The 12,198-nt window shown below is 29.0% G+C and overlaps 1 protein-coding gene across 4 annotated transcripts; it reads left to right on the plus strand.

Annotated features, from left to right (window-relative positions):
* Positions 1 to 3,266: 3,266 nt before the first annotated feature.
* LOC145185316 (homeobox protein OTX2-B-like) lies at positions 3,267 to 7,936 on the plus strand. Of its 4 annotated transcripts, none has more exons than XM_080061189.2 (4): positions 3,267 to 4,639; positions 5,031 to 5,135; positions 6,499 to 6,647; positions 6,797 to 7,936. In XM_080061189.2, the coding sequence occupies exons 2-4, from the start codon at positions 5,069 to 5,071 to the stop codon at positions 7,304 to 7,306; spliced, it is 726 nt and encodes a 241-aa protein (XP_079917315.2). In that variant the 5' UTR covers positions 3,267 to 4,639; positions 5,031 to 5,068; the 3' UTR covers positions 7,307 to 7,936. The 4 variants fall into 4 exon arrangements, with proteins under 4 accessions (XP_079917315.2, XP_079917316.2, XP_089953139.1 ...); XM_080061190.2 differs by having other exon boundaries at positions 3,632 to 3,766; XM_090097013.1 differs by having other exon boundaries at positions 4,518 to 4,634; positions 5,028 to 5,135.
* The last annotated feature ends 4,262 nt before the right edge of the window (positions 7,937 to 12,198 follow it).

A 12,198-nucleotide genomic window follows, 5' to 3' on the forward strand; every position in this document is an offset into this window, starting at 1 on the left:
CTGAAGTTCTTCTTTTTTTTTCTTCTTCTTCTTCTTCTCTTTTTTTTTGAAAATTTTTAAAAAATGACCTTTTTTTGAACGGGCAGATTTAAATAAAAATACATTTTGGCATTTTATTGATTTCCCGTATTCTCCTCGTCGAGCAATATTAACCACATTTGTACTCTATTGCTCTTAAGAAATCTATCCAGGGAAGCTTCAATGCATTAATAAAATGGGTTGAGAATAACAAAGTAATACGAGCGTAATTTATATATCGTTGGAAATTAAACACAACGAGTAATGATTTCAAGTGATGGTCTTTTCTGAAATTTTAAAAAACAAACTTGGTTGTTTTAAATTGAATGGAATAAAATCTATTTTATACAACAATAAAATACTTCATTCCAAAATGAATAATGATAAAAAAATATTGTTTTCAAAAATTTGGGTTTAAACCTTATGATATAGTATAAATAAAATAGGAAAAGACCAGCTAAAAGACTAAATTTCAACTAAAGAAAATTTTTGATAGAATGTGTCAATTCACTCTGCTCAATCTAAAGAAAAGTTTTGATAGTTAAAACATTCTATTCGATCGAAATTTTAACAAAATAAAAAGCTACTGCGCTTATTCGTTGCCTAAGTCATGTTTTACTCAACACTTGAACTAGAATTTTATAGGGTGGGTCACTTGCCAGCAAATATCGATTCTAAAAAAGACGTCTTTTAGATGTATAAACGTCTAATACGTCTAAAAAACATATTTAAGACGTCTTTTTTAGAATAAATGTAGTTGGGTTAGAGCCTATTTGAAACTTGTCTAAATATTTATAAATTGAATTGCAACTTATGTAATTGTAACTATTACAACAACAACAAATTTTTCTTATGCAAAGTGGGGTTTTTAAACCCCTTTAACAAAACAATTTTTTTGTGACTTGTTGCGTGGTTAGTTAACCCGAAAAAAGCATCCGGTTTATTTAAACGGTTATTCCCTAAAAAGACACCAATTAAGTGTCCAAACGAAAGAAGACTACCGGAAATTTGATTTTTTAAAATTATCTACAGCTGTTCTATTGATGATCAATTATTGGAAAAAAACGGATCCATTAAATTGGAGCGGAAACAGGAATAATTAAAAAAGTTAATATAAACTCCACAGGAACCCTTTGCCAAAGATTAAAGTTCCACTAAATCTTTTTTTAATTGGAGATTACTTATTGGTTTACCATGACCTGATTGAAGTTTTCTTCCTTCTTACAAAAAAGATTAAACTTGTTATCTTTTTTCTCGTATTAGTTTACAAAGTTATTTTTCTCATTTTGATATATTTACTACTATTTTAACATTCTCTGATGAGTTAAAGATTTTCTTATTACTAATAGTTTGTGAACTTTTTTTGTTTTCGGTAATTCATTTTTTGATCGGACAATTGAATGATTTTTGACTGGACAATTGAATGATTTTATTTAGCAGTGTAAAGGAGTTTGGCGTTGTATATTCCCTTGTATCTTTGCTTATAGATGATTATTTGCATTTTCGCTGATAATCACGTATGATGTAACGCAAAAAATGACGCATAATTTGAACGATAAAAAGTTGTAGAACTTTTGCAATTAAAAAACGGATTTTTTAGTCTTATAATTGATTCACCTTCCGTGTTGAACAAAGCCAAATTTCTCCAATAAATCTTTTTCTCTACTACATTATCATGTCAGAAATGACATTATAATTTGAAAACGACACTGACTCATAAACGACAATTTTTGCCAAGGTTTTTAGATTTGACTTGTTTCATTGCCAAAATTATAAATTGTTTACCTTAATTAAAAAATTTAATGCTGATAAATTATTTGTCAAATTTAATGCTGATTGATAAATTATTTGTCAAGTATCTCGGAGTTTTTCCACTAAGTTAACAATTTTCTAGGCGAAGTCGGTATAAATGCAAAATGAACTGAACCTGTAAATGATAGAGACATTTTATGGGTTCTTTATCTTCATTAGAAACTTTATTTCACACAAATGTTGGAAAAATATTTTTTAGACATTTTCAAACCCAGTTTGTTATAAGTAAACATAATTTTTAAAGAAACGCCCAAAAATTTTTATAATCACAGCTAATTGGAGGAACCCTTATTTTAATTTACACAATTCTTTCAATAATATCAATATCGCCGTTGACTATAGTTATAAAGAAAACATTAGAATATTCTGCTCAAGCAACCCATGTCGATTGTCACATAAAATGAAGCAACAAGCCATCTCTATAAATCAACAAGATTTTACCGGCCGAACAATTAACCCGATTGTTTATTTTAGAAAAACTAAACCGCGACTATTTAAGCAATATCTAGAGTAGACGAATCCCCAGTTACGTCCTTAGGATAGTCTGAGTTAAAGCACATGTGTTTATTTTCTTTAATAATAACTTTCGCATTCATAGTTTTAATAAATAATTAGTTCAGAAAAAAATTGTGGTGTCATTTAAGAGGATATTTTTCAACCCAAAAAGCCATGCAGGTTTGTTAATGACCTTGGTTAATGAAATTGATTGGCTTTTTAATTTTTACTGTATGAATGCTTTTAATTGCAATTAAACTCCAAATTTTGATTGAGACAGGAATTTTATTTAATTTTGTGAAGCAAATAAGAATTCCATACTTTGTTTTTATCTAATTGTTTAGTTTGTGTAGTAATATAGAAGCATTTTTACGAACACCAATAATTGTAACTTTAAAAAATGTTTTCAGAAAAAATCTCCCCATGGACATTTCTATTTGTAAAATTTTAACGCAACTGCTTTAATTTGTTTGCATTTCTTTTCACGTGGAGTTGACCATAGAGTCGCGTACACTTCTGGTTATTAAAGCGGTTTGCTCCGAATAATACAAACGTATAATAATAATACTATATGAAACAAAAACACTTGTTGTTTATGAATCAAATTCTTTTATGTACTTTATCAGGTTCCAAAATAATTAGATTTTATTTGTGTATTGACATTTTGATTTGTTTCATAGGGCGATGGAGTATTTTTCAAAAGCTGTTTTTCGCGTATCTTCAACGTGTAATAAAAAAAATCCGCTGTATTGAAAATCAACTTCCTAAATACGTCATCAAAATATGCAAAGTGTGTCTTTACAATAAACTCCCATAAAAACCATGCTCTTCAACACAGAAATGTATGCAATAACCGGAAACTGAAATAAAATATTCAGATCCAAAGAATTTATAGGTATGTTTAGGAAAGAGTAAGAAAAAAAAACAAAAAACAAAAAAACGTTTCAAAAAGTATTTTGCTCGAAGATGTCGTTTTATCTAAATTAACATAAAAATATATGTTTAGCCTTGCAGCTAAACATATATTTATATGCGCGTGACAGTTAGCCAACTGGATAAGAGGGTTGGTGAATAAGTTGAAAGGGTGAGTGAATGGATGAATAAATAAACATTTAGATATTGGTGGGTGAATAAGCCAGTGGGTAAAGCAGCATCATTAAAAAAACGATAACGAGCCTTGTAATGATTAGAAACATTTATTTTTCTCTAGCGAAACTCTGGGGGGTGCACTTACTTACGGTGAGACGATAAATAGAAACTTGTTTATGTTTTGTGACCGTTTGAATAAATTCTAAAGTCTAACATAATTTCATGACAATAGTAAAACACATGTTGAAAAAATATTTTTGCTTAATTGCCCAAAAGTACAAGGATCTTAGCTTAACAAAAAGAAATTGCTTGAGCTTTTCATAGTGCATCACCTAAGATTTGTTATTAACGGGTAGGTAATTTTTACGAGCTTATTATAATTTTTTTTTTACTTTAATTTAAGACGCACACTCAGCCAAACAAATCTTGTCAAATTATTCCCAGCTTAAAATGTTTTATAATTCCGTTATATCTTTATTTCACAAAATCGGTTTTGCGTAGGAAAATGCTTTTTGAAGTTTTAATTTTAAAACAGTTTTAAATTTTACAAAAAGTAACATTTGTAACAATAACGAAACATGAAAACAAAATAACCTTTGGTGGAAAATTTGTTGTGAACAATCATATGATATTTGCGGTAGAATGTTAGTGGAAAATTGCTGTTGTTTACAGTTCAATTTTTGTAACTCTTTGGTTTTAATATGATTTAAAATCCAAACAAGCAACCAATTATGGTAAAAGGAACTTATATTGCTTCAAACTTTGTTTTAAACTTGGAAAAATGCGCCAAGCAGGAAATAAGACATACTCTTCTGGCGTACCCTAATTACAAAATAGACTAGGGCGCTTCGTTTGAACTTTGCCTTTTGTTAATTAACGCAAACTATCAGCAATTCAAGTCTCCAGTTATCTTCGACTTAATCAGCTTGTAAATGGTTTTGCAATTTTTTCATTCCATGTTTTCAATAGCGACACTTCTACAACTAATTACTCATTACTGTCAATTAGAGTTCGTCTATTGAAAGCATTCAAACATCAATCGCCGCCGATGTATTGGTGAAAAACAATAGTTTTCTAATACAAGACAATCGGTTGCGTAGTGATCAATAGTCATGTTATTGTCATTGTGTGATTGGGTTATATTTAGTTGCTTAGGCAGTTTTAACGCATAAGTATCTGACGAGCATTAAGCTCTAAAGAGCGAGCAGACAACAGCAATAAAAAGGTAAGATTATAAAAACGAAACCTAAAGTCGTTGTAAAAAAAGTCTAAGTAGTAATTAAAAGAAAGATTTAATATATAATATCTAAAACGCAGTAGTTAGTAAGAGGAAGGATTTGGCTTGATATTTAATTTATAATAAAATGTTTACGCGACGGTGGTTTACGTGCGTGTAGCTTTTTAGTTTCAGTAAAAACTTTGTAAGGATTTACGATAAAGACGAAAAATGTTAGTGCATGATATTGTTTAAACTTTTGAACGAAAATTGTAGTGTTTAAGTTATTTTTAACATTTTTTTTGATAATATTTTTATGTTGATTACATGTAAACTGGTTCAGAAATTATTGATTACAATAAAAAGTAACTTCAACAAAATTTCAAATTGATTTGTTAAGGATTTTCTTGAGAAAGAAAAGGATTTCTTTTGTGCGCGATGACCATGTCCGATAGTCCATTGAATAGTCCTATAAACATGACGCCTGGAGCACTCAAATCAGAAAGTAAGTGTTTTAACATATCTTTGCGTATTTTTTACATTTTAATAGAAAGAAAAAGTGTTATTATTTGCATTTAAGTTACTTCTGTTACGAATTTTAACTCATAGACCGTCACTCAAAATGAACTTCTAAATACCTCTAAAGTAAGAAATCATGAAAAACAAATTTAAAACAATTTGTAATAAAAAATAACGTAGTTTAAGCGTTTAATGTCTTACTGCAACGCACTGCACTAAACGCTTTAAAATAGGTTGTGGAAAAAACTCGAACTTATTTCGATGTGTTACAAACGCGCGCACTAGAAAATATAGTTTTGTTGATCCCAAGCAAGACGTCTACAAAATTTTAGAGCTTTAGGAATAATGAGCAAAGAGTTCTTGCAGCACTTGCATGGAATATAAGATGAAGCTAGGGAGGTAATTATCAAAGTTTATAATTTGTTAGTTAAAATAAAAACCAGAAAATATCATCTTTTCAAAATTTATAGGTTTACTTTTTAAAAATAATGAGTTTAATGTTCAACAATTGGTTTTTTTCGCACTGATTTTTTTTATTTAACGCTAATAGAGATGGAGACGGTACAGTGAAATTCTGACCAATGTTAACTCCGTCTATCTGATAACCGATGAACTTTTAAGTCGAAAAAAAAAAAAGAATTCTCATCTATTATTATTTTTATTTCATAGTTTTTACATTATTCATAGAAAAACTTTGTTAATCCCTTGCAGTTAACTTGGTATTCGGAACTCAATTCTTGCGTTAAGTTTTTTTTGGGAAAATACAAATTTAAATAAAGAATGACCAAAAACAAAAGATTCTATCCGTGTGAGTATTACAAGAAGCGCCCAGAAAATAAAATCACCATGGTAAGTAATAGCGCGTCTCATTATAGAGCAGCATAACGAAACAATTGTCTTTTTAAATGCATATAAAGTTAAGCTAATTGTAGGTAATAAGTTATGAGAAAAGAAAGACCTTTTGAGGAAAAGTATTTTAACGTGCAACAAAAACGCCTACTGAACGAACGTGCATACAACTGAATGAACGTTTAATTGATTTTATCAATTTAATACATTTAAAAAAAAATAAAAATACCCCCTTCATAAATTTTGTTGTTATCTCAATGACGCTTTAAATGAAAACGTGAACTTCAAATAATTCAGCCTATTTGTTTATATATGCATACATACATACATATATATATATATATATATATATATATATATATATATATATATATATATATATATATATATATATATATATATATATATATATATATATATATATATATATATGCATGCGTTTTTTATATGAACTCCTGAGCAGAACAATATATTTAACTCGCATTTCTATTTATTGCTAGCTCCTCCTAAGCGACGCCGTGAAAGGACCACTTTTACAAAAGCACAACTTGACGTTTTGGAAGACATGTTTGGGAAAACTATGTATCCGGACGTTTTCATGAGGGAAGAAGTAGCTAAAAAAATTAATTTAGCTGAAGCCCGTGTACAGGTAAATTTTTATCAACAAACAAAATTTTTTATGAACAAAACAAATAATGTTTAATTAAATAATTAGGGGAATTTCACAATTTTCTTTAAAGGTTTTTTTTCCTAAAAAACACGGACTCCTTTTTAAAAGACATCTTTTTTGTCTTTTAGGTTTGGTTCAAAAATCGACGAGCTAAGTTTCGACGTTCTCGCGAAAATCCGGGCAGACATTTTGACAACGCCAAATTTTTAGGGCGTGAGAAACTTTTACCCGAAGATTTAGTTCGCACTTTTAAATCGAGTGGTGGAGGCGTTCCACACCCTTATCAAAATACAAGCAACTACCCTCCCATATGGAAGTATCCAGGAACAGAACACAGCCCAACCTATACGGGTAGTGCTATAATTGACGATCCCTTATATAGACAATCAAATCCCTATACTCCAGTTTCACCCTACGAATACTCATCTTTTTCAAGTGGGCGACAACCATATTTTTCGCAGCAACCTTACTATAGTCCAACAGCACCTAGTCAAGATTACTTATCTAACACAGTGTCAGCCGCATCTAGCACGAACAGTATATCAAGCTTATCTTTTTCGCAACATGAAACTAAAAACGATTTAAATCTTCCCTCGTTTCATTGGAGTGGATCAGGATATATGGGTGCTAATATGTAAATTTAGTCACAGCAGCTCATATTTGGAAACTTACTCCTCAGACTGACGCATATCGATTAAAAATGAACGATCGTGCTTCACAGAAAACTCCTACTTAACGCTTACAGCAGTAGTCGTTATATGATCCTTCAGATCTTCGGCTGCGTTAAGAATAGAAAACTACAATTGATATTAAAACTTCGAGCCTGTAAATATAAAGTTACAGTTCAATAGTTGTTTTATTTATTTGCATTTTTAAGATATATACCATGTTTTAAATTTTTATCGTAGAATTATCATGCATTTATTTGGTCATTTGTTCAACTTTTTATTTATGTATATATCGATATGGCACTGTTATATTACCAGTGAAATCATGTCGGTTGACCGAACTTTGAAAACCTTTTAAATGTGTGAATTTTTAACCAAAACGAATTTTTATTTTTGTTATTTGCATTATTTAAAGCAGCGATCTAATCTGGATTAAAATTGTATTTTTGATACCATTTTTCTAATACTCAGTTGCCTTATTTATCTGTTAGACGGTTTCATTGAACAAATTCAACGCGCAGTTTTAGTTTTGTAAATAAATTATTGATTGCTGTAATAGAAAAATCTATATTTTTAAGTGAAGTAAAATGGAAGAGACAACCCGCTGTTTTTTTACTTTCCGTCGTGTTTTTGTTGTTATTTCTCGCTGAGCTTTTAGAATTCTCATTTATCTTAAACAAATAATTGACGCAAAATGTTTAAAGTTTGGCAACAGTACACGCTTTAGGTTTTCTATTAGCTTGATAAATGTCAAAGAAATCAGACATTTTAAAGAAATTGAGTTTTTTTGGAAAGCTTTACAGCAACTTTTTGTAAACTTAACTATAACAGAGTATCTATTGCACTTATCAAAGCTCAACTTTCAATAGTTTTAAAAAAACATTAAAATTGAAGCTGTCATCACTATTAATCTATATTTACAGTTGTATAATGCAAATTGAAATGGATATAGGATAACGCAATCCTAGTAACATTTCGTCTTCAATAAAAGGACTAAGTTAAATTACTAAGTTAAAGTCTTGTAAGTAAATATCTCTCTGCCTAATTAAAATTTTAGTATCCTTTAGTCTTTAATCTCAATTTCAAAAGTTAAAAGTAGTAAAAGTAAAAACAACGTTTTTAACTTGTTTAAAGGAGGGAGGGAGAAGATGCCAACAAGATACAATAATTTTTTAAATTCCTTAAAACAACGAAAAAATTACTGAAAGTTAATCAAATTAGTTTATAAAAACATCAGAGTTATCTTATTAGATTGGCGCCGGCTTGAAATTTCTATTGTGCTATTTTGATTTATGTTGACAGTTGATTCATCTTGAAGAGATTGGCGATCAGAGTAAGAGTATTGATAAGGATCTAACTAACCAATCAAAAACAGTACAATTTTAGTAAACTTACAGTTTGTCAAAATGGATTTACACTGAACAAACAAACAATAGATTAAATAAGTGATGGTGTGTCATGGTCTGTTTTTTTTTACTTTATTCACTCACAAAACGTTTATTTATGATAAGGTTATAAACACTTTATCTTTTAACAGTTTCATTTTCTTGTTTTGGGAATCATCTTTTTTACAATATAAAAAAAACACCAAAACTCTGTTACTAAAAGTATTTTCTAACTCGTGATTTTTTGAAATTGTTCAATAAAAAAAAGAAAACTGAATACGACAAATCATGTTTCAAGGTTTAGAAACACGAGAAACAAATACTTTACGAAATGAAATTTTTTCCATGCTACTTTAACAGATTTAAAATTAAAATAAATATTATAAAAACCTATAACAGTTGATAGATAGGTAATAATAGATATATAACAATAAATAGAATAATATAATAAAAAATATATATAAAAAAGTTGTGCAGCTTTTTATTGGTTTCATTTTAAATGAACTTTTACTTCTGAAGTAATCCAAAAATTATTAAAATATAAAATTATTCTAAACAATTTTGAAAGAAAATGTTTTCTATTTTATTTTTACAAATTTAATGATAGTGTTTAGATTTTTATTTTATAATCTGTGGATAAGCTAGTATGGAATTTCCACAAATAATGCAGCCTGAAAGGAGCAACCCCTTCAAATAGAAACATTGTTAAATGTACATATATATATATATATATATATATATATATATATATATATATATATATATATATATATATATATATATATATATATATATATGTATATATATATATAAAAGTATTTGGGTTAATCTATCCTTTCATCCATCCATTAATACATGCATTCAAGTATATATACATACATGCATACATACATGCATACATATATTCCATATAAGACATGCAATACAAGCACAGAAAAACAGCAAGGAAAATATTTATCGGAATACACAGCTGATTAGCGTGATAAAAAAGATAGCATGATCCATAAGAGCCGTTTTTTCAGTTTAAGTTAATTAACCTTTATTACACACTTTTAATCTTATTTCATTTTAAACTCGGAGTACAATATTGCACTAATGTACTACAAATGTCTTATTGATGTCAACAAATTGACGTTAACAAATTCAGAATCCCAAAAAAGCAAGTTTATAAATCTTTAGAAAGAAAGAAAAAGCCAACGATTGCTATACCACTAGCTTTTGGCGACGTCAATTTAGTGCAGTAATAATGCTAAAACGTCAATCAAAGTCTCCTAGAGATTCTATTGATATTCTATATCGATGACTTAGTTTGTGGTGCTATTGTGCGGATTGCAATGAGTAATAATAAATACAATAGTTGTATCTTCCGAACGAAATCAAGTTATGCTGTGGTATTTGATTGACATAGGATTATATACAAAAGAAATTCCTTCGAGGAGACTTTACGAAATTAGAGATGTTTTTTGTGTGATCAAAATGCAATATGCTTTACAAGATTATGGTGGTTTCTTTATGCATTATAACTGAGGTTACTTAGCATATTTTTGAATGCATTATTTTATTTTGTACCGATGATTTGACTTTAAAAAAAATCTAATTAGTTCACAGTATGCAAAGGAAATTCCATTAGTAGTAAGGTTGTCTTTGTTATCCAACAATGTTTGAGTAAAATTGCATATACATAACTGAAAAATCTTTATTGTGAAAAAGAGTCTGACATCTGGATATGAAATGTTTTGATGACATGTTCAAGGAAAATGTAAAAGGAACGAGATTGGTCTGCTTGAAGTTCTAGTTCTTAAATTTTATAATTAGGACTTGTGACTGCTCATTGAAACCGACAGAGAATTCATTCTTTTAACTATTTTATCAAGGAAATTCTTTGTAAAATTGACTTTGAAATTTAAATTAAAAAAATAATACCAATTCGTAAAAAACTCAGCTCCTTAAAATTACTGATGAGATTACAACTGGCGCTTAAGACGTTAAATTTAAATTCAAAAAACAAAGAACAATTTAAGCCTATTCAAATCTTGTGTATCTAGAAATAGAACACCCTGAGTTTTTATTGATTACTTTAGAAACAAATACGGACATTTTGTATTCATGTATCCTCAATGCTGCTTGTATATACAGAATCTCTTATAAAGCTCTCCACACATATTTTCCCAAACTTGCCATTCAAGATATTTACGAAATAAAATGCAGTAGTTTAATAGTTTGCATTTGTGCGTGTGTGTGTATGTGCGTGTGCGTGTGTGCTAGAAAAATGGTAAGAAAATAAGCATTTGGAAAAATAAATTGAAAAAAGCGCTTTCTCACCTAATAAACTCAAAGAAGAATAGATTTTTAAAAACCCGAATTTTCTATACCTGATTTCCATGCCACGAACCTAAACTTATAAATACATTCAGAAAAATCAAATTTAGATGCTTTCATAAGTAATTGAGAAAAACAAATTTTTAGTTCATCAGGAAGAATCATCGATTATGAAAAAATAGTTTTCGAGTGATTTTAATTAGTACAACGTGGAGAATTGTTAGTGACTTTATCCAAGAACATTTTTTGGTTTTAAAGAGAGGAATACATTTTTTTTTCTCTAAAATCTAAAAATGTTTAAATCGCTTTCATTAAGATTATCAGCAGCAATATTTATTATTCGTTAAAATTACAATAAATTCTTTGAAAAATATCTTCATACTCATTCAGGTGGAAAAAAATTTTTTTTTAAGGGAACGTTTTAACTACTTGCAACTTGTTAAAAAAATGCCCAAATTCTGAGTTAAGATTACACAAAATAGATAACATGAAGGCTGTGTGTTAGATGACAAGCAACATTTAAAAGAGAAACAACACATTTTACTAGCATTTCCAGACCAAACTTATTCATATCTCAGATCTAATAAAATCTTCTGCATCGTTCTAAATACTCCTGGTAACTTCATGTTCTATAGCCTTTGAGTAAACTAAAACTATGTGCAAAAAAATAATGTAAATGGTTGCTAGCCAATTTCAAATCAACTGTAGGCTATGGTTAAAACGAACTCAGGCAAAACTACTTATTATGGACTGTTGATCAAAAGAAAAAAGAAAGTCAATACAAAGGTATTTCCAAATGTTTTCAATTACTAGTGGCCACTGTTTAGAACATTATTATAAAATTCATGAAGTAACCAATCATATTAAGAAACCAGAAACCACGCCCGCGCTGGCGGAATTTGTATTGTCGATTAAAAACTCTAGGGTCATTAAAAAAGTATGAATAATCTGGTAATGAATTTATCAACATATTAGTCTAGATACTTCATCAGAAACTGCATACGGCTGGTCTCCATTAAGACCAACAAAGGAGTTTTTTTTACATCTTAAAAAGTGAAACAGAAAAGCATATGTAGCTTTTGCAAAAACTAATCTAGACAAAAGTCTTTTGCTCAACGATTTTGAGAAACACAAGAGTATATTGCAGAAGAAATTTTA

This window comes from Hydra viridissima, unplaced genomic scaffold, assembly GCF_058129835.1.
Source record: "Hydra viridissima isolate aposymbiotic clone 2 unplaced genomic scaffold, HvirCarnegie_v1 scaffold_9, whole genome shotgun sequence".
Classification (NCBI taxonomy): domain Eukaryota; kingdom Metazoa; phylum Cnidaria; class Hydrozoa; order Anthoathecata; family Hydridae; genus Hydra; species Hydra viridissima.

Coding starts and splice junctions, on each gene's coding strand:
- LOC145185316 (XM_080061189.2), top strand. CDS start 5,069: ATGACCATGTCCGATAGTCCATTGAATAGTCCTATAAACATGACGCCT. Junction 5,136..6,498: donor TGGAGCACTCAAATCAGAAA/GTAAGTGTTTTA, acceptor ATTTATTGCTAG/CTCCTCCTAAGCGACGCCGT. Junction 6,648..6,796: donor TAGCTGAAGCCCGTGTACAG/GTAAATTTTTAT, acceptor TTTGTCTTTTAG/GTTTGGTTCAAAAATCGACG.